This window comes from Bos mutus, chromosome 22 (assembly GCF_027580195.1).
Source record: "Bos mutus isolate GX-2022 chromosome 22, NWIPB_WYAK_1.1, whole genome shotgun sequence".
Lineage (NCBI taxonomy): Eukaryota > Metazoa > Chordata > Mammalia > Artiodactyla > Bovidae > Bos > Bos mutus.
In genome coordinates, this window is record NC_091638.1 from 61602293 (window position 1) to 61620177 (window position 17885).

A 17885-nucleotide genomic window follows, 5' to 3' on the forward strand; every position below is an offset into this window, starting at 1 on the left:
TCCGCGCTCACACGCCAGGCTCCATGCAGGCTCCACGCTTGCACACCAGGCTCCATGCAGGCTCCGCGCTCGCACGCCAGGCTCCATGAAGGCTCCATGCAGGCTCCGCGCTCGCACGCCAGGCTCCATGCAGGCTCTGTGCTCGCACGCCAGGCCCATGCAGGATCCGTGCTCTCACACCAGGCTCCGCGCTCACAGGCCAGGCTCCATGCTCACACGCCAGGCTCCACGCAGGCTCCATGCTCGCACGCCAGGCTCTGCGCTCACACGCCAGGCTCCATGCAGGCTCCGCGCTCGCACGCCAGGCTCCATGCTCACATACCAGGCTCCATGCAGGCTCCGTGCTCACACGCCAGGCTCAATGGATACACTCTGAGCTCCGTGCACACACTCTGAGCTCCACGCTCACACTCCAGGCTCCTGGGCAGAGTCCAACCTCTGCCCTGTGCTTTTACTCACTAGTCTGCTGGTAAGCCGTTTCATCAACTGGCTTATTACAAGCCAGATTAAAGTGGAACAAAAACAGTAAACTCTCTCTGAACGACTGGATTCTCTGTTTTTCCATAGACCGTTTATTAAGTTAGAAGGCTGAAAGGTACAAACATATCTTACAATCGAAGAGGAACCTGGACCCTGGACCCCAACAGAATGATCTGAAACTCAAAGCTCCAAGGACCATTTCTGCAAACACCGGCAGGGCTCCTGAAACGGGAGTGGGGTGGGGAGCCCGCTGTACACGCCTCTCCTCTCCGACACCAAGCAACGACGACCTGCAAGGCGCCCTGTCCTGGGCCTGGCAGCCACAGGCGCCGCGCTGAGGACCCCCGAGGGGCATCCGGGACACGCGCATGGACGTGAGCAGAGCGCGGGGACAGCAGGGCCATCGGACGTCTTGAGGCCCCACAGATGCACCCTCCTCTGACCCAGTGAAGCAGCAGGCGTCCATGACAAAGGACCCCAAGCTGGCAGGCCTGCAGCTGCCCTGAAGCCAAGACTCCTGTCTTCGGAGGCCCAGGCAGGGGGAGGCGGCAGTGGGGAGGCGGCGTGGGGCCGCCTGGGCCGGGGACCACTGGGCGGGGTGTACAGGCTGGGTCGGCCTGTCAGAGCTGCGCCGACTGTGGTCACAATGCTGCAGCCAGGCTGCGGCTGCCCAGTCGGTCTCACGCATCTACAGAGAGCCTGCGGCAAAGGCACCGGTGGTCTGAACCCCCCTCACAGGCCTCCCCGCCCCCGGGTCACCACGGGAGGAGTCTGGTCAGCTTGACCTCTGGCCGGCATCCCATTAAGCCTACGTGGAGGACAGGACTGGGCTCTGAGTCCTCGCCGCCTCAGGTGACCGCCCGACGTCACCGGGTGGGGTCTGTCTCCATGTCCAGAGGCTGGGTAAGGCCTCCAGACAGTGGCGACCACGGCTGACCGCCAACAGCAGCAACCACGTCAGAGCGCACTGTGTTCCCATTTCCACGGGGCACCACCCAGCCTGGCCCCATCCTCAGTGTCCACAGCCAGAGGCAGCAGGGTGCCACCCACGCCGCGGGGCGCCTCTTGCCTCTCGAGAAGACCTCCCGGTGCCGGCGGTCACCACGCTGACCCAGCCTGGGGCCCAGCTTCCTACACGAGGTCGGCGGTGAGCTGAGAGTCCTAGACCCTCTGACAGACAAGGCCAAGGACTGGGCCTGCCCCCAACACCCGCCTCACTGAGCTCTGTGGTCAGAGCGTGTCTGGGGGCGGCGACCCCTTGGGACAACATGGCATGGAGGGCGAGGCAGCAGGAAAGACTACGGGGCTGCAGGCTCAGGACGTGGCTGCAGATGCCAGGCTGGGCCCAGGACTCCGCGCACAGGCTGGGCCCCGAGACGAGGTCTGCCTGGCCCCAGCGAGAGGCCCACGAAGACCACCGCGGGGAGGAGAGGAGTTTCTCGTCCTGAAGTCCTAACAAGACCCACAGCAGCTGTCGGTGGATCCTCTGTGCCTCACGTTAGTGTGTCTACCCAGTCAGGTGGCATCACCAGAGACCACCTGTCCACCCAGAAGGGGCCCAGAACCGAAGCCCTGCGGGGGGAGCTGCTCCCAGGAGAGACTCCTGGGAGGACGGCCGGCAGAAAGTGGGCGTGTGCACGGGACCTGCCACCTCTACCCTCCGACAGGAAGCGGGAAGAGAGCCACCCCACCCAACCCGACCACGTGGAGAACGGCTGCAAGAACCAAAACCACATGCATCCCAGACGAGGGTGAGGGTGGCGACACGGACGTCCGAGGAAGGGGCTGCGTGGGGCGCGTTCACGGGGATCTGCTGGGGACAGTGCTCGGGGGAGCTGGGTGGGTGGGCAGGCGGCGAGACGGCGGGCGTGTCTAGGACTCCTCGCCCATCTGGAGCAGGGAGTTGATGGCCGCGTCCCTGCTGCCCCGCTGGGCCTCCAGCACGGAGCGGATCACCTCTCGGTCCATGTTGGGGAACATGTCCTGGATGGCCTTCAGGTCCTCCTCGCTGCAGCGGGGCTGGGCGCTCACAGCTGGGGGCAGCGCCACGGGCACCACACCGGGGCTGCACACAGTGGGCATTCCTGCAAGCAGAGGCGGGCTCAGCGGGCAGCACTTCCACCGTGGGGCCAGGTCTCACCTGAGGTCTCCCCAACACGACCCCAGAGATCTCCCCCAACCCATGACATGACCCCAGGGGTCTCCCCCACCCAACACGACTCCAGGGGTCTCCCCACCCCAACATGACCCCAGGGGTCTCCCCACCACGACATGACCCCAGAGATCTCCCCACTCCAACATGACCCCAAGGGTCTCCCCTCTCAACATGACCCCAGAGGTCTCCCCACCCCAACATAACCCCAGAGATCTCGGCCCCCGACATTACCTCTCAGATAGGCCAGACACTCAGGAGAAACGGGGGTGAGCAGACCTCGGCCATTTACACCACGGGGGTCAACCCCTCCCACCATGGCCACCCCCAGCTGCCACCCTCCCCACCCCAAGCACTGAGACTCCCCCGCCGCCCTCTCTGCCAGCGCTCCAGGACAGGCCTTCCCAGTTGGGCACCCAGTCCCAGTCAGACCCTGACAAGGAAGGAGACCCCACCAGGGCCAGCGTCCTGGGGACAGCAGACCCCAACTCCACATGGGCAACACGTGGGGCTCCGGTGTCAGCTCGCCACGCCAGCCTCACCCCCTCACTCCCTTGTGGACACTGAGAACCTCAAGGCATCTCAGCTGCTGAAGATTCAGACCTGGAGCCACCAGACCCCAAGTCAAAGCTCCGACCATCTCGTGAGGAAAACAGACCAGCACAAGGAAAGACGGTGCTACTGAGACCCTACGGCTAACAGAAACAGAACCTGGTCAAACACCACTCTGAAGAGCAGAAAAGGATTTAAAATCATTTGTCTTTAGAAACTCAAAAGCACAGTCACCCAACCAGGCCCGACAGCTCACATGGTTTCCTTTCCTGTCTGAGCTCAGCTTAAAGGCGGCTCAAAACCATCCAAACCAAAACCAGCAGAAGAGCCGACAAGCGCTGAGGCGAAGGGGTGCCGGCCGCAGGGGTGGGACCGAGCATGTGATGGACACAGCCGCCTGCGGGGCCGGACATGCACCCGAGGCAGGAGCGGGGCCCGGCCCCTTCCTCCCACCGCCCCCCAGCCCCCAGCCCCCAGCCTCCTCCTGGCCCGGCCCCGCTGAGCACCCAGCTGCCTGCGCCCGCCGCCCCTTAGTCCTGACCATCCTGAGAGGCGAGAGGTTGCCGGGTCCCACATGGGCCCTTGAGCCTCATGAGGCCAAGGGCCCAGGCGTTCCGGAGCTGGGCAGGCGCCCGCTCGCCACCCTGAACCTGCAGGGAGCAGGAAGGGGACCTGAGACAGGGGTGTTGACGGCTTCACCCGCCAGCTCCCGCCGTCTGCAGCCCCCACCCCGCTACGGCCTGCATTTCCGGCTCTGGGACACTCGCCCTTTAGCAGACACCCCGCCTCTCCTGAGGCCCCTGCCCGGGTCCAGGGCTGTAACTCCAGCCCTCACTCTCCCATGCGCTCTGCTCAAGAGCTCAGAGGTTTCTCAGGACGTGGCCACCACCGTGTGCACGGCATCCGCGCGTCCTTGCCCATCTCCCGGGCGCTGAGCCTCCCACGCTTGCATCCCACCCCGTCCTACAGACGTTCACAGGCAGAGGAGCTGAGTCACTTCCAACCAGAGCCAGGGTGGGAACTGACCACAGGCTGACGTGAAGGCACAGAAATCCAAGAGAAAAGCCAAACCCAACCTGACTCTGCTGCAAGACGCAAACCACCGGGTCATAAAGGTAAACGCTGTGAGGTCAACGGCTGCATACGGGGAACGCACGCAGGAGGGCTCAGGCACGCAGCCCGTCCACCCACCCGACAGGACGTGCCTCGCGCTATGGTGACTCAGAACACTCAGAAATCACGCTTCCCCGTCTCCATACGTTTCAACTCACCTTTGCACCGACAGAGAAAAAAAAACTATTCCCTACACGTGCAGAAGCCCACACACAGCAGCAGACCACCGGTTAGGGAGGCTCTCCAGGCACCACTTGCAGAGCAGGCCCAGCCTCTAGTCTGACACCCCATGCACCTCCCTCCTGCTCTGATGCCATCCCAGCAGACGTGCTGCGGGGAGGGCAGACGCACCTGTGATGGGCACGTAGCCCACACCCTGCTGGTACACGGTGGGCATCAGGACCACGGGCTGAGGCGGCATCATCATGGCAGCCGGCAGCGACTGAAACACACCAAAGATGGCCCAGGGTCACGGCAGAACACGCACACCCAGCCTCAACAGGAGCACCCTGCAAGGGGACAGCACCGGGCCTGGAGCCCCACGGGTCGAGGCAGGGACGCGCCCTGTCCGCACCGTCAGACTCCCGTTCACACCGACTCCCCACAGGCTCCTCTGCGGGCAGAGGACGACGACTTGGGTGGAGCGTCTGTCGTCAGACCTGCGGAACCCCGACTGAGAAGAGATGACCCCTGAGCCGAACATCAACAGAGGACGCTGCTCAAGAACGTAAACCGAAGTGTGAACTTCAGGCTCAGACTCCTGACGCCTCGGGACGGCCTCTCTCTGGCTGCAGTTAGTTAAGTACAGTAGCAGCGTCCCAGCCATGTGGAAGCATCTGCTCAACAGGCAGGATGTACCCAGGAGTCAACGTGCTGACATGGGAACCCGCAGTAACCTGGTCCAGTGCCAGGAAGGGGTGAGCAGGTACCAGCGCGGCAGCCCTGAGGCTGGGGGTCAGCCGGCCCGGGCCCCCTGCCTGACCCCGCGCTGGGGGCACCAGGGCGGGGCGGCGGCCTCACCGTGTAGGACAGCACCAGGTTGATCATGCCCTCCTTGTCGTCGCCCTGCCGCCCGCTCAGGCTGTACCACTCGTCCACGACCTTGCCCTGCTTCAGCGCCTCAGGGATCGTTACGTGCGTCCAGGCGATGCGGTCGTCCATGGAGAAGGCCCGCTGGGGGAGACGGGAGAAGGCACGTGACCCCAGAGCTCCCAGGGCCCTCCCCCCGCAGGGTGTGCCCAGCACGGAGCATCCGCCTCGCTCCCCTCCTGCGGGTCCACACGGAGGGAGGGGGCTCCAGGGAGCCACCACCATCGCCTGCACCAACCCGCGGGGCCAAACCCCCGCAGACACGCGCTCCCCTGAACCACGCCTTCCCCTCCCCCTCCACCCCAGGCCCCAGAGGTGAGGCTGCGGGGCGGGAGGAAACACAAGGGAGGGGGCCGAGCCCCGAGGGCTGCAGCCTCTCCCAGCCCTGCCGCCCACCCCACCCTGAGCCGGCTTCAGGAGGGCTGGGGCACGTGGAGGGCCAGGCTGAGAAGGGCCTGGGGCGCCCGACACCCCGGGGACACTCAGGAGGCTCCTGCCATTCACCCACAAAGAGGCCAGTGCCCACCCTGCCAAGGGCCTGACCGCGTCAGCCCTGAGCCATGTGTGGACAGCACTGCCTGGCCTGCCTGGTCAGGCGATGCCCACACTGAACACGGTGGTGACGTGTCTGAGTGTAGGTTCCAGAGACTCTGGGGGCACAGAGCGCCTGTCACAGCACAGCACCCCGCATGCACACATGCCCGACCTTCTGGAGCAGCCAGGAGCCTGAACCGCAGTGGCCCGCGTGCCCACCTCGTCGAAGATCTCCAGGTAGAAGGAGTCCACGCCCGGGGGCACGGTGCACTGGATGACCTTGTTCCAGCGCGGGTTCTTGGCGCCGTTGTGGGCCGTGGGCGTCTCGTACACGGCGTAGCCCAGGCGCAGGCGGCAGTAGGGGTCCATGCGGGTCATGCCGTAGTTCTTGGCCAGCTTGGCCTGAAACAAAGCCGCCGCGTGAGGCGGGGCGGCAGCCGTCCGCCTGGGGGGCCTCCCCACCATCCACAGCTTCCGGGCTGCTCTGGGTGCTGACCCACTGGACACGGCCACCACTGTGCTGTGGGCCCTCCACAACCACAGGTCCAAAGTGAAAGGCACTGTACCAGGAAACAACGTTCCAGAAACTTCCAAAAGCAAAACCTGAATCTGCCACACCAGCAACTGCGTTTACAGCCTTGTTCCGTATGACAACTGTGCTCCTGTGGCATGTTCGGCGTGTTAGGTGTCACAAGTAACCCAGGGATGGCTCTGAGTACATGGGATCTGTGCAGGTCACGTGCAAACCTGCACTGTTTTAGGTAATGGCCTCGAGCGGCCTCAGACTCTGCTGTCCATGGGGTCCCAGAGCCCGTTCTGAGGACAACCGTGCTCTGGGGCCCAGGAACAAGGAGGCAATCTGGGCTGGGCCCAGCGTCTCAGGACACACCCGCTGCTGAGCAGGGCTGGGCCCCACCACCACTCCCGGGGAGGAGGGTGGAAAGGGCAGGCCGTCCTGGGACACAGTCTGAGCCCCGGAGAAGCAGGGGTCGGGACCCTCCTGAGAGGCGAGGCCTGGCCAAGGCCTTCTCTGCGTTCTCAGACAGCGACCGTGCTGGCTCTCTGACCGGGCAGGACTCTTAGAGGTGACTGATCCTGCCCAGTGCCCGGGGGGGCTGGGAATCCGCTCTGAGGGGCCTGATCCCCTGGAGCCCAAGCCTCACGGTGACCAGGGCTGGCACCCTGCTTCCTGCCGAGCAATGGACAGACTCCAGGAAGCGTCCTGGGGCCTGAGGGCAAGCCCACGACAGGCAGAGAGAAGGGAACTTTCCACGGTGCTGGAGAAATGCTCTTATCACAGGAGTGGACACACGTGTCAAGAGGTCACAGAAACAAATTCAAACCAGTGCATCCTGACACGGAAATCATATTCAACAGGCTGATTTTTTTAAAAAACCCCTAGAGCCTGCTGCCCGTGTGACACCATCTCTTCCCTCTGAAGGCTTGGAGGAAGCCCTGCCCATTGGGAGCCTCCTTGCACCCCTCTCGGGCCAACACCCCGAGCTCTGGCGCACCTGCCCACGATCGTGCCCCAGAGCCGCCCCTCCACGGAGGACCGGCTGGCCCACCTCTGGACACGCGCCTCATGTCGCCGCGGGACCTCCCCCCTCAAGTCCTCGTCTCTCAGCCTCAGGCACCTCCTTTTAAGCACCCTTGACTGAATGTCTCCAACATTGAAGCGTGGCTCTCCTCCCCGCCTGCTCCTCCTGCAGTCTCCCCATTCTGGTCACTGCCCACCACCCCCGGTGCCGGCAACAGGCCGTGGGGTCACACACCCTCCTCCCACCCCCACTTGAGGGCTCTCGAACTGGGCTGGATACCCCCAGGAGGCCAAATGCGGGGCCTTCCAGCCTTGCCCACGATCTTCCTGACATAGAGCCCAAGGGAGCCCTGGACCCAGCTCAAGACGAACTACCTGCTTCCCACTTACTTGCTCCACGCTGCTCACTGCCCCCCAAACCCCACCCTTGCCCCGACCCCAGGGGTGGGGACTCCAGTGCGAGCTATGCTCTCCACAGTAGCCCGGGGCCGCCCACTGCTGCCCCAGCCCCAGCGCCTGCGCTCGGCCCTGTGGGCTCTGGGGGTTGCACCCACCTGCACCACGGTGACGCTGAGGCGGCCCACGGTGCCCAGCGCCCCTCCGTACTGCAGCTGCTGCGCGGCCTGTGCGTCCAGCTGGATCTGCTGCTGTTGCTGCGTGGGCGTTATGCGCAGGAAGTCCTGGGGCAGCTCCCCGATGTATACCTGCAGGACCGCGGCGTCAGTGCGGGGACACCCGCCCCAGGCCGGCCCCCTGCCTGCACCACGCGGGTCTGGGGCTCCAGCCTGCAGGGCCTGTGCTCCCGGGGGCAGGGCGCCCAGCACAAGGGGCTCCGTGGAGGCCCGAGCACGTCCCTGCCTGAAAGCAGGTCTCGCACCCTTGCCGGGGCTGCGAGCCACTCTCAGGCCTCAGACGCGCGTGTCCACATGCTGGTGGTCCCCGCCGCAGACCATGACCACGGCAAGCACGGCCTCCCCACCACGAGCTGTTCACTGGGTGAAGCCTGAGGCCCGGATGCCCGCAGACTCGGAACAGCCTCTGTGCGGATGCCTCAGGAGAACAGCTCACACACAGAAGCACCCTGGAGGCCAAGAAGCCAACAGACTGACCAGCAGAAGCCCCGGGACCCGGCCCTGGACAGGGAAAGTGACGGGAGAGCGCCGGCTCCTGGGCACACGCCCGCTAGTGGAGCGTGTGCGGTCTGACGGCAAGACGGTGACGACTCCAAGGAGACCACAGGAGACCCAGCTCGGGCCAGCTGGGCTCCGCAGGGGCGCTGAGTATGGAGAGATGGCCCCCAGGGCAGGCGGCCCTGTGTGCCTGGGGACCTGGACCACCCGCCTCTGCGCTCTGCCGGGTGGGGGCGGTGCAGGACCGGGGGGCACAGTGCAGCCAGAGCCCAGGACCCACGACAGAGGCCTGGCTACTGGGGGGAACCAAGGCCACAGCCCCCCTTGGTGCCCAGAGCGCAGGGCCCACAGACCCCTGTGCAGGGCCCTGAAGGACACGGCGGCTTCAGGGAACACGGGAGAGAAGACCCTGCATGTCACGGTGAGCTCTGGCAATCACGTTTACGGACAGTGACCGCCAGGGACCACCAGACGCACCAGACGGCTTGCGGTGGGCATCCAGACGGCAGCCGCCTGCCCCGCTCACGGCGCCCCTGGGAGAGCGCTCCTGCCAGCTCTGGGCTGCCCCCACCCCTGCACCCTCAGCCTGCTGCCCTGCTGCTGCTCGCGCAGCGTGCTGGCTCTCGCCCCAGAACCAGCACCGGTACAATGGAGAGAGGGCCCCGGGAGTCTGATGCCAACGCCGGGACAGCCGGGAACCATGGAGGGGCAGAGAGGCCTTTCCGACGGGCACCCTCGCCACTGTCCCCCGTGGCCTGTTCCCTGGGGACACCGGGATCCACTCCACGTCCCCCAGCTCCGCTGCCTCGAGGCCCAGCGCAGGGCGGGGCCCAGGCACCCTGGAGCCCGCGTTGCCAGGAAAGGCTCAGCACCTTCCTTCGCTCCCCAAGGCGCTGTGGGGCGCGTCTCCTGGGTGGTGGCGCAGCAGAGCAGGTCCCAGCACGGGCCTCGGGAGGCAGGCTGCTCATGACACCCTGTGGCCGCACCCCTCGGGAAGGGCTGAGGCACCCAGGACACACCAGTCCCCAGTGCCAAGACCAGAGCCCGTGTGCCCACAATGCACCCGCCCAGAGCCCTCGGGCTGCTTGCTGCCACATGCCCACAGCCCCGCCCCGGCCTGCCTGGCGCTTTAACCCTGACTCCTGGTGACCACGCCCCGGGGTCGAGCACAACCCACCCCCGCCCGCTGTCCTTCGGAGCGGCCGCCTGCCAGCCCTGAGGACCCTGCGGGGACGGTCAGGAACGGCCGCTCCGCTCCTGCACAGTCCGTGTCCCCTGCCGTGAGTCGACTCCCGGGGCTGTGCCCCCACTTCACCATCCTCATGCTGGCTCTGGGTCAGCACAGGTCACATGGGAGCCACTGGACAGTGGGCCAGGCTCAGGCCTGGGTGGAGGGCGGGGGGTCGTCACAGCCAAGAGCTGGTGCAGCAGCACAGAACCCAGAGACTCCTGGTCCAGGCAGCTGACCGCCTGCAGGCGCCGCGGGGGGCGGAGGCCTGAGTCAGCAGTGGGCCAGAGCAGGCCCTGGGGGCTCCCTGCCCGGGGGTGGTTGACAACAGCCCCACCAGCCGGACAGCAGCCTCAGTGGCCTGTTGGGAGGAGCAAGCCACACACACCCCACCCCCGGGAGGTCACAGGACGTGCCCGCTGAGGCCCGCGACTCCCACCATCACCACGCGGGCCACTGCAGCCATGGGGTGGGTCTCTGCGCCGTCACCCTCCCTGCCCACCCCATCCTCCTCCTGCCTCAAGGAACGAGAAGGAAAAATCTGGAAGCCACCAGAGGGAAGGCGGGTACCACCAGCGCCTCCGAACCCAGCCGAGGAGGGGGCGGCTCCCGAAGGACTCCATGGAGCCCCCAGCCCTGTCCTCTGCCAGGTGTCACTGCAAACAGCCCCGTCCTTCCCGGAGACCAGCTCTCCTCCCGTTCCTATCCTGCAGGCCGCCCCAACTTCCTAAATGGCCCAGACTCGGACAGGCCACTGAAGCCCAAGCGTCTGGCTGTCCCAGCCCTGCGGACAGTCCACGTGAGCCCCGGACGGGGGCCAAGAGGAGGCGTTAAGTGGGCACAAGGATGCCAGAGGGCAAGAGCAGAGAGGGCACCACCAGCCACACGCGCACCAGACCACGCCGCGGACAGACAGTGAGCGGCCCCTGGGGGCCCGGCCAGGAGCACCTGCGCCTCTCATGCTGCTCAGGGCCTGGCGCAACTGACTCAGACGCAACAACCCCGTCCACACTACAGTCAACTGACCGGGAGCGCCCCGTCCACACTGCACTATACCGGCCCCACCGGCAGGCTGTGGGGCAGCAGGGCAGGGCGGACGGGCGCGGCACGGCAAGGCCTTAGCTTCACCGCACGTGCGCGTCTTCACAGCCAGACGCTGGGCAATCGCAGCGCCCGCGGGGCTCGGGTCACAGCAGAAGACAGGCAACCGCACAAGGTCCCACTGCTGCCTGAGGGGAGACGGCGTGGCCGGCTGAGGCGGCCTTGGGAGAAGACGCCGCCTCCGCAGGGACCTGAAGGCAGGAAGGGGCGGCAAGCAGGGTCTGGGGAGAAGTGGGGCACAGGCCTGGCCAGGAGCCCGGGGGGCTGCTCCAGGGACGGCGGGGAGGTGGCCAGAGCCGGGCAAGCCAGGGAGGGCAGGAGCATGGCAGGCGGACGGGCTCCAGGAGCGCCGGGCTCTGACTCGGAGACGAGGAGGGGCCGGGGTGGGGGTGGGCGAGGGGCTGCATGCACAGCGGGCTCTGCCTGGGGCCTGGCCCCAGGGGTGACAGCGGGGACCAGCTGGGCAGGGGAGGCAGGTGTGGAGGTGCCCAGGCTGAGAAGGAACCGACTCTGGGTCTGCTCAGAAGGCAGAGCCACAAGAGAACCTGTGGGTGTGCGCGAGTTTCTGGTGGGAGCTGCAAAGGGGCTGGGGCTGCCGCCTGAGGCAACGGGAACTTCAGCGAGGGTTCCAGGGAATGAAGGAAATCCCCATGAAGATGAAGACCCCCAGCAGGGAGGGGCATCACACCTGTGTCCACAGCTGCAGCCGTTTTCAGAGGCCCCAGAACAAACCCCAGACAAGTCACCACCTGAGTCCCGCTCCCCACCTGCTCACTCCTGCGCCCCACAGAATGCAGGCAGGTTCTGCCCCGGGGCCTTTCCACTGTGACAGGCAGCGGCCCCTCCCGTGCTGGCCGGGGCAGCAGCATCGGCGGGGCGGGGCGAAGGACGCGGAGACGCGGGCGCCTGAGCAGAGGGGGTCTGCTGCAGAGGCCACACGGGCAACCTTCACATCCGGAGAGGAGGGGACCGTGAGCTCAGAGTCCCAGATATCACACAGACTTTTCAGGAATCAGAGAAAGCAGAACGAACAATCCATCTGAACAAACACTAGCTCATCAAAATAACACCACTTCTGGGAGGAAAGCAGAGGTCACCGAGGCCGCCTGCTGCCCAGGAGGGCCGTTACAGGGACGGACCTGAGAGCCCCCTGGGCCACACGGTGATGTCCCCAGGAGGACTGCAACAAGAGAGAAGGATGACGTGTTTCCAAACCAGCAGAGAACGAAAATGGAACGTACCTGGGTCAATGACTCCAACAGAAGGCAGGAGAGAAAGAGAAGAAAAGCAGGCAAATAAAAGCACAAAAGGAAGTACTGGGAAGTACAGCGTGTGTGTAACCGTGCACGTAACAGTAACACGTTCCCGTCAAAGGGTGAAGACCTGATGGTCGAGCGCGTGCTGCTGACGGCAGACCCACCCGACACTCGCACTCAAAAGAGTGAGTCCGAGAACGGAAATCCACCAGGCAGACGCTCCCTGAAAGCAAGCTGGCGTCCCTCATCGCAACAAACCAAACAAGAAAGGCCTGCACAGGCCAGCAGGGCCACCACACGCAACAAGGTCTGACTCACAGGAAGACGGGGCCTTCTCAGCCCGGAAGCGCTCCTAGCTCAGCCACAGAGAATCCAGAGCAGAGCTCACGGAGCCTGGGGAATCAGGACACGGGCCAGCTGGGCGGAGAAGCCACCCCTCGCCCAGGACTTGGGCCAGAGGGACGGACTCACCTGGCGAGAGCGGGCCACTTGAGCAAGAAGGGAGCTCGGGCCAGACTCCAACCAAGAGAGAGACAAAGCCACGCACCAGCCCGAAGAGATGAACCGCTCCTTCCTTTGAATATTGCAAAGACAGAGCAAGACCTGAGCCTGCGTCTTGCCTTCCATACAGACTGTAATTAAGGACAAGTAGACCACACTCATCTATACCAACAGGCCCCCCAAAACCAAGCAATAAAACTCAAACACAACTCTCTGCCACCCCTGGTGAGTCACAGGTTCAGCAACAGTGATCACTTCGTGCAAGGCTGACGAGGACCCGGCCATCACAGGCCAAGTGGCGTCACCCGACAGCTTGCCCTCAGGCCTCACGAGGCAAATGACAGAAAGGGGCTGTGCTGACCAGCCCGCATCTCCAAAAGCTGGACAAGTGGCCCTCATTGCTCCCGTAGGCCTAGAGTCTGCGGGCACACAGCATGGCACAGGGTCTGCAGCAACACGTGCCACAAACCTCCTCCGACCCCCACACAGTCACTCCCGTGGGTGCCCAGTCGTGCTTCTTCACCCTCTGTGGACCAGACAGAAGCACAGGGTGGAGAAGGTAGTCAGAAGGGAAATGCCAGCACCGCTGAAAGTGGGCAGACAGCACAGGGCGGGCAACCCTCAGTGGCCACTCAGGGAAAACTATTCTCAAGACACAAATGCCACGTCTTCTGGAGTTTCAGTCAGTCCCCAGCCCCTCGGGCGCCCTACTCGGGGACAGAGAGAATCTCCAAGTGGCGGGCCACTTCTGCCTTCTCGTGCCTGGGGGCCCTGCCCATCCGTCCTTCCCCAGGCACAGGAGGAGACATCAGGCTTCAGAGTTGGCCCGGGTCCCCTGGTCAGTGACCCTGGGCTGAGGCTGAACGCTGCCTGTCCTGTGTGGGCCGGGCTGGGATCCCCAGCAGAGGGCTGGCCCTTGGGCGTGCCACCCGGCCGGGACCCGGCACAGGAAGCCCCTGCTGCAGGCCCCGGCTGGTCTCGCAGCTCTGCCACACGCCACGCCGTCCGTGGGCCCCACTGCGCCAGGCACGCACAGGACAGACTCTAGGCCGACGGGAGCAATGAGGGCCACTTGTCCAGCTTTTGGAGATGCGGGCTGGTCAGTACAGCCCCTTTCTGTCATTTGCCTCGTGAGGCCTGAGGGCAAGCTGTCGGGTGACGCCACTTGGCCTGTGATGGCCGGGTCCTCGTCAGCCTTGCACGAAGTGATCACTGTTGCTGAACCTGTGACTCACCAGGGGTGGCAGAGAGTTGTGTTTGAGTTTTATTGCTTGGTTTTGGGGGGCCTGTTGGTATAGATGAGTGTGGTCTACTTGTCCTTAAATACAGTCTGTATGGACAGTAGGAGGGGGGCAGGCAACGCCGAGTCCACATATCCTGGCAAGGGAGGAGGTCTCCGCCAGACTCTAGTAACCGCACAAGGAAGGGCCCCCAACGCCGACAGCAAAGGAAGCCTCTACAAGTGCAGCTCACCCACGGGGGGTAGACTGGCGGGGACACGTGAACCAGAGGGAAGGTACCAGGCAAAAGCTCCAGAAAAAACAGGAAGCACACTAGTGACCCCCCCGCCCCCAGCACAGGCACCCCGCCCAGGACCCCCAGCCTCGAAGCAGCGGCTCTCCCCGCCCTCAGGCTCTGCTTTCCACGCTCCCCCTCCCTCAAGTCTCGGTCAGACGTGCTTCCTCCACAACCCTACTCACCCCACGCCCTGGCCCAGGGAGGCCACTGCTCACCACGATTCCAGGTCAGACCTCCAGGCCCAGGCCTGGCTCCTCTGTGAGCCTGGTGGCGGCATCAGTGAGCCATGCTGCACAAGACACGAGAGCCCCTGCACCGAGGCCAGCGCGCCCAAGGGCCGGAGCCCCCAGCTGCTCTGGCCCAGACCGAACCTCACGGCATAAACTCGGCTCCTGAGGAGCACCCCTCCAACACCTGCCAGTCCACGTGTGGGGCCCACGACCCTGACAAGAGAACGTGCAGGTCGTCTGGGTCACTGGGACCTCAACAGCACAGGCCTCATATCCGGACACCCCCTGCCGCCTGGGCCCCGTCACAGCCCTACGTCAGCGCAGGGCCAACATCCCTCTGGACGAGAGGAGGCCCGCCTTCACCACGCGCTCCCCTCCCCTGGGTCCCAGCAGGCCTGCGTATGTCTGCCTGTGGATCCTGCCTGATGAAGGCCCTGAGCTCCCAGCAGGTCTGAGCCGGGACAGAACGGACACCAGCCCTGCCCCAGGGGAGCGGATCATCTGCGCCCCGAGCTTCTCTGAGGAGCCGCCATGTAGAATGGAGGAAGCGCCGACGCTCAGCCTGCTCCAAGCCCCCGTGTGCAGTGAAGATGGAGACGTGGAGTCAGGGGCCAGAATCCACCCGACGGACTCCCGGACCTTTCCACACCCATGTCTGTCACGAAGTCCTGTTACGTCCCATTCGAACGCTCAGAAAGAGCACCTGTGCCCAAAAGGCTTCCAACAAGACCTGCTTTCCCCAAACTCAGAAAGATGTCGTGTAGATAGATTCGTCTCGGCTGGGAGAGACACAGACAAGATCTGTCCACCCTGACGGGAGGGTGAAGAGCCCAGGGCTGCGGGGACTTCCCTGCTGAACCCACATCAAAGCATCAACCACAACCTTGTCCCAACTCAAGACTCTGACTGTGATTTAAATAAACAAACGTCACTGCTCATGGTCAGGCACCCCAACCCAGTCTGAATGGGGGCTGGAGGCGACTCCCCAGGAGCCCGAGCCTTGCTCTTGAACCCGGACACAGTAGCGGCGCAGGAGACAGGGCTCCAGGGCCGGGGGCGGAAGAGGACTCCCGGCTCAGGACCCCTCATGCGTTACCGAAGAGACCGACGGACACAGCGGGGCCTGGACCCTCCTTCATTCAAGCGCTGTCCGGTGCTCCTCTACGGAGGAACACTCGAGGCACAGGGTGCCGCCTCTTTCCGGGGACCCAGCGGTGGCCGACCCTCCCCCACCTGGGGGGCCCGCCGGTGGGGGCGGGGCCGCCTCCTCCCGAGGACGCAACGGGCGCCGACGCTCCCCCGCCCCGGGGACCAGCGGGTGCCGACCCGCCCCCATCCCGGGGGCTCGCCGGTGGGGACGGGACCTCCTCTTCCCGGGGAACCAACGGGCGCCGACCCTCCCCCATCCTGGGGACGCAACGGGCGCCGACCTCCTCCTCCCGGAGACCCAGCGGGTGCCGACCTTCCCCCACCCGGGCGCCGACCCTCCTCCTCCCGGGGAACCACCGGGCGCCGACCACCCCCCGCCTCGGGGACCCAGCGAGCGTGAGGCCTCCTCCTCCCCGGGACCCGCACAGTGCGCGGCCTCTCCCTCCCGGGGACTCCCTTCCGCTCGCACGGAGCCCGGCGTCGGGCCCTCCCTGTGCCCGAAGGCCGCGGAGCTCGCCCCCGCCGGAGCCTACCGGCCCGCGCTGCGTGCTGACGGTGGTCGCCATGGTCCGGCCGGCCCCGCGCCTAGCCCACCGACAGCTGACAGAGACGCGACCAGACGGCGGTCCCGCGAGGCCGCAGCCGCCTCAGTCAGCTGACGGCGGCCCCGCCCCCGCCCGGCCCCGACGCAGGCGCAGTGCGCCCCGCCGCTTCCGGCTTCTCGCGCAGGCGCGCGCGCTCCCGCTGGGCGCCTGCGCAGTTGCACCCCCTGCGCCGCGGCCCCGCGAAATGGCTCCCGAGCCGGCAGTGTGCGCATGCGCGCTGGGGCGCGGCGGGCAGTTGGGCGCGGCGGGCAGTTGGGCGCGGCTGGCCCGTGCGGTTTGTGATAGGAGCCGCCGCTCATGCGGCGTTCTCGTGGCCCGGCTGCGCCCAGCGAGTGGCCGGCGTGACCCGGTTCGGCCGCGGCCTTCCGAGTGTTCCGGCAGTGAGGCCGCGCGATGCCCCTGCTGCCCGCCGGCCCCTCGGCACGGTCTGCCCGACGCTGCTGGACGGGCAGTCTCTGGAGTCTCCACGCAGCTTTGCGCTTTTCCATCCGAGGCGGCTTCCCCGGGCCTGGTGTTCTGCTGTCGACACAGGCGGTTTCCAGGCAGCAGCAGGAGACAGCCGCTGGCCACTCCAGTCAGTCGCGTGGACTGCCCCCGCCAGTGGCCACCCTCTCCCACCCGAGCTGGAACGCCGCTTCCCCCCTCGCGTCACAGCCTCAGCCGCCCGCCAGTCGCCTCTCCTTCCAGATGGGAAGTATTAAGAAGCTTCCAGATGGCACCCAATCCACAGCGAGACCCCGCGTCCTTACACCTTACCCCGAATCACCTACAAAAGCCCCAGTCCTACATGGGGTCCCCCTGTGTGTCCCCAGGGTGTGTGGTCTTACTGGTCTCCAAACCAGTACGAATCCCAGCTTGTCGAGTTGCAGAGGTTCCCGGTGGCTTGCCTTGAGGGCACTGTCACACCCGAGGCTTGAACCGTCCTTTCCCTGGTGTGTAGCTTCCCGAACCTTCAGAAGTAGCCAGCCCACTGCACGGTCTTTGCAATCCCGCATTTGCCCAAGCGACTAGATACCCACTCGCACAGCGTCCCATGCCACCGCTGGTGATAATTTTAGGAATTGGGATGTCCCTGGATGACACAGGCTCCTGGTACTCGATTTCCCTGGGCAAGGATTTTATCCACACACCCATCAAACAGACGTGCACCAAGGCCAGCGTCCCATTTAGAGCCTGTTTTGTGTGGTCACTTCTGCTGGCAATTATCGTATCAGTCAGGGTCCCAGCAAGAAACAGTCAGTGTTCTCAGGAAGAACACTGGAGAGACTTCAGCAAATGTCCTGTTTACCAAGAAAGGGCAGAGCGAAGTGAAAAAGCAAAGCGTGAGGGACTTTTAGTCTCATGGAGCTACCACTACTCCTGGCCTGGAAGAGAGGGAGGGAGCAGAGGTCAGGGAAAGAGGCTTCCTCAGCCGACGCTGAAGTCACTGCCAACCACAGGGCTGTGGGAGGGGCCTGGGGACGTGAACCCCTGACCTCTGCCCTCGCATCTCTGATCTGTGCAGTGTCTGCCATCAAGCTAACCAGGAGATCCATTCTGTAGACAAAGACACAAAGAGCGTTAGAGAAAGGTGGAGAGGATCTCGGAGGAGACTAATCTACACATGTGTCTAAATATCCTAAATGGTGGGTGGGAAGGAGGAAGTGGGAGGAATGGAGAGAGTAGCTTGGAAAACTGTACACTAACATATGCAAAATAGACAGCCAG

The 17885-nt window shown here is 64.9% G+C and overlaps 1 protein-coding gene across 1 annotated transcript; it reads right to left on the minus strand.

The window, feature by feature from the left end:
• Positions 1 to 545: 545 nt before the first annotated feature.
• On the minus strand, positions 546 to 16264 carry TOLLIP (toll interacting protein). The gene is made up of 6 exons (XM_070358924.1): positions 16107 to 16264; positions 8015 to 8164; positions 6140 to 6322; positions 5318 to 5470; positions 4649 to 4739; positions 546 to 2564 (listed from the first exon to the last, which is right to left on the minus strand). The coding sequence occupies exons 1-6, from the start codon at positions 16137 to 16139 to the stop codon at positions 2353 to 2355; spliced, it is 822 nt and encodes a 273-aa protein (XP_070215025.1). The 5' UTR covers positions 16140 to 16264; the 3' UTR covers positions 546 to 2352.
• Positions 16265 to 17885: the final 1621 nt, after the last annotated feature.

Excerpts from the sequence above, each read along its gene's own strand:
- TOLLIP (XM_070358924.1), bottom strand. The coding sequence starts at position 16,139 with ATGGCGACCACCGTCAGCACGCAGCGCGGGCCG. Across the intron at positions 4,740-5,317 it reads ACCTGGTGCTGTCCTACACG|TCGCTGCCGGCTGCCATGAT; the intron begins GTGAGGCCGCCG and ends GGTGTGTTTCAG. Across the intron at positions 2,565-4,648 it reads GGGCTACGTGCCCATCACAG|GAATGCCCACTGTGTGCAGC; the intron begins GTGCGTCTGCCC and ends CTCTGCTTGCAG.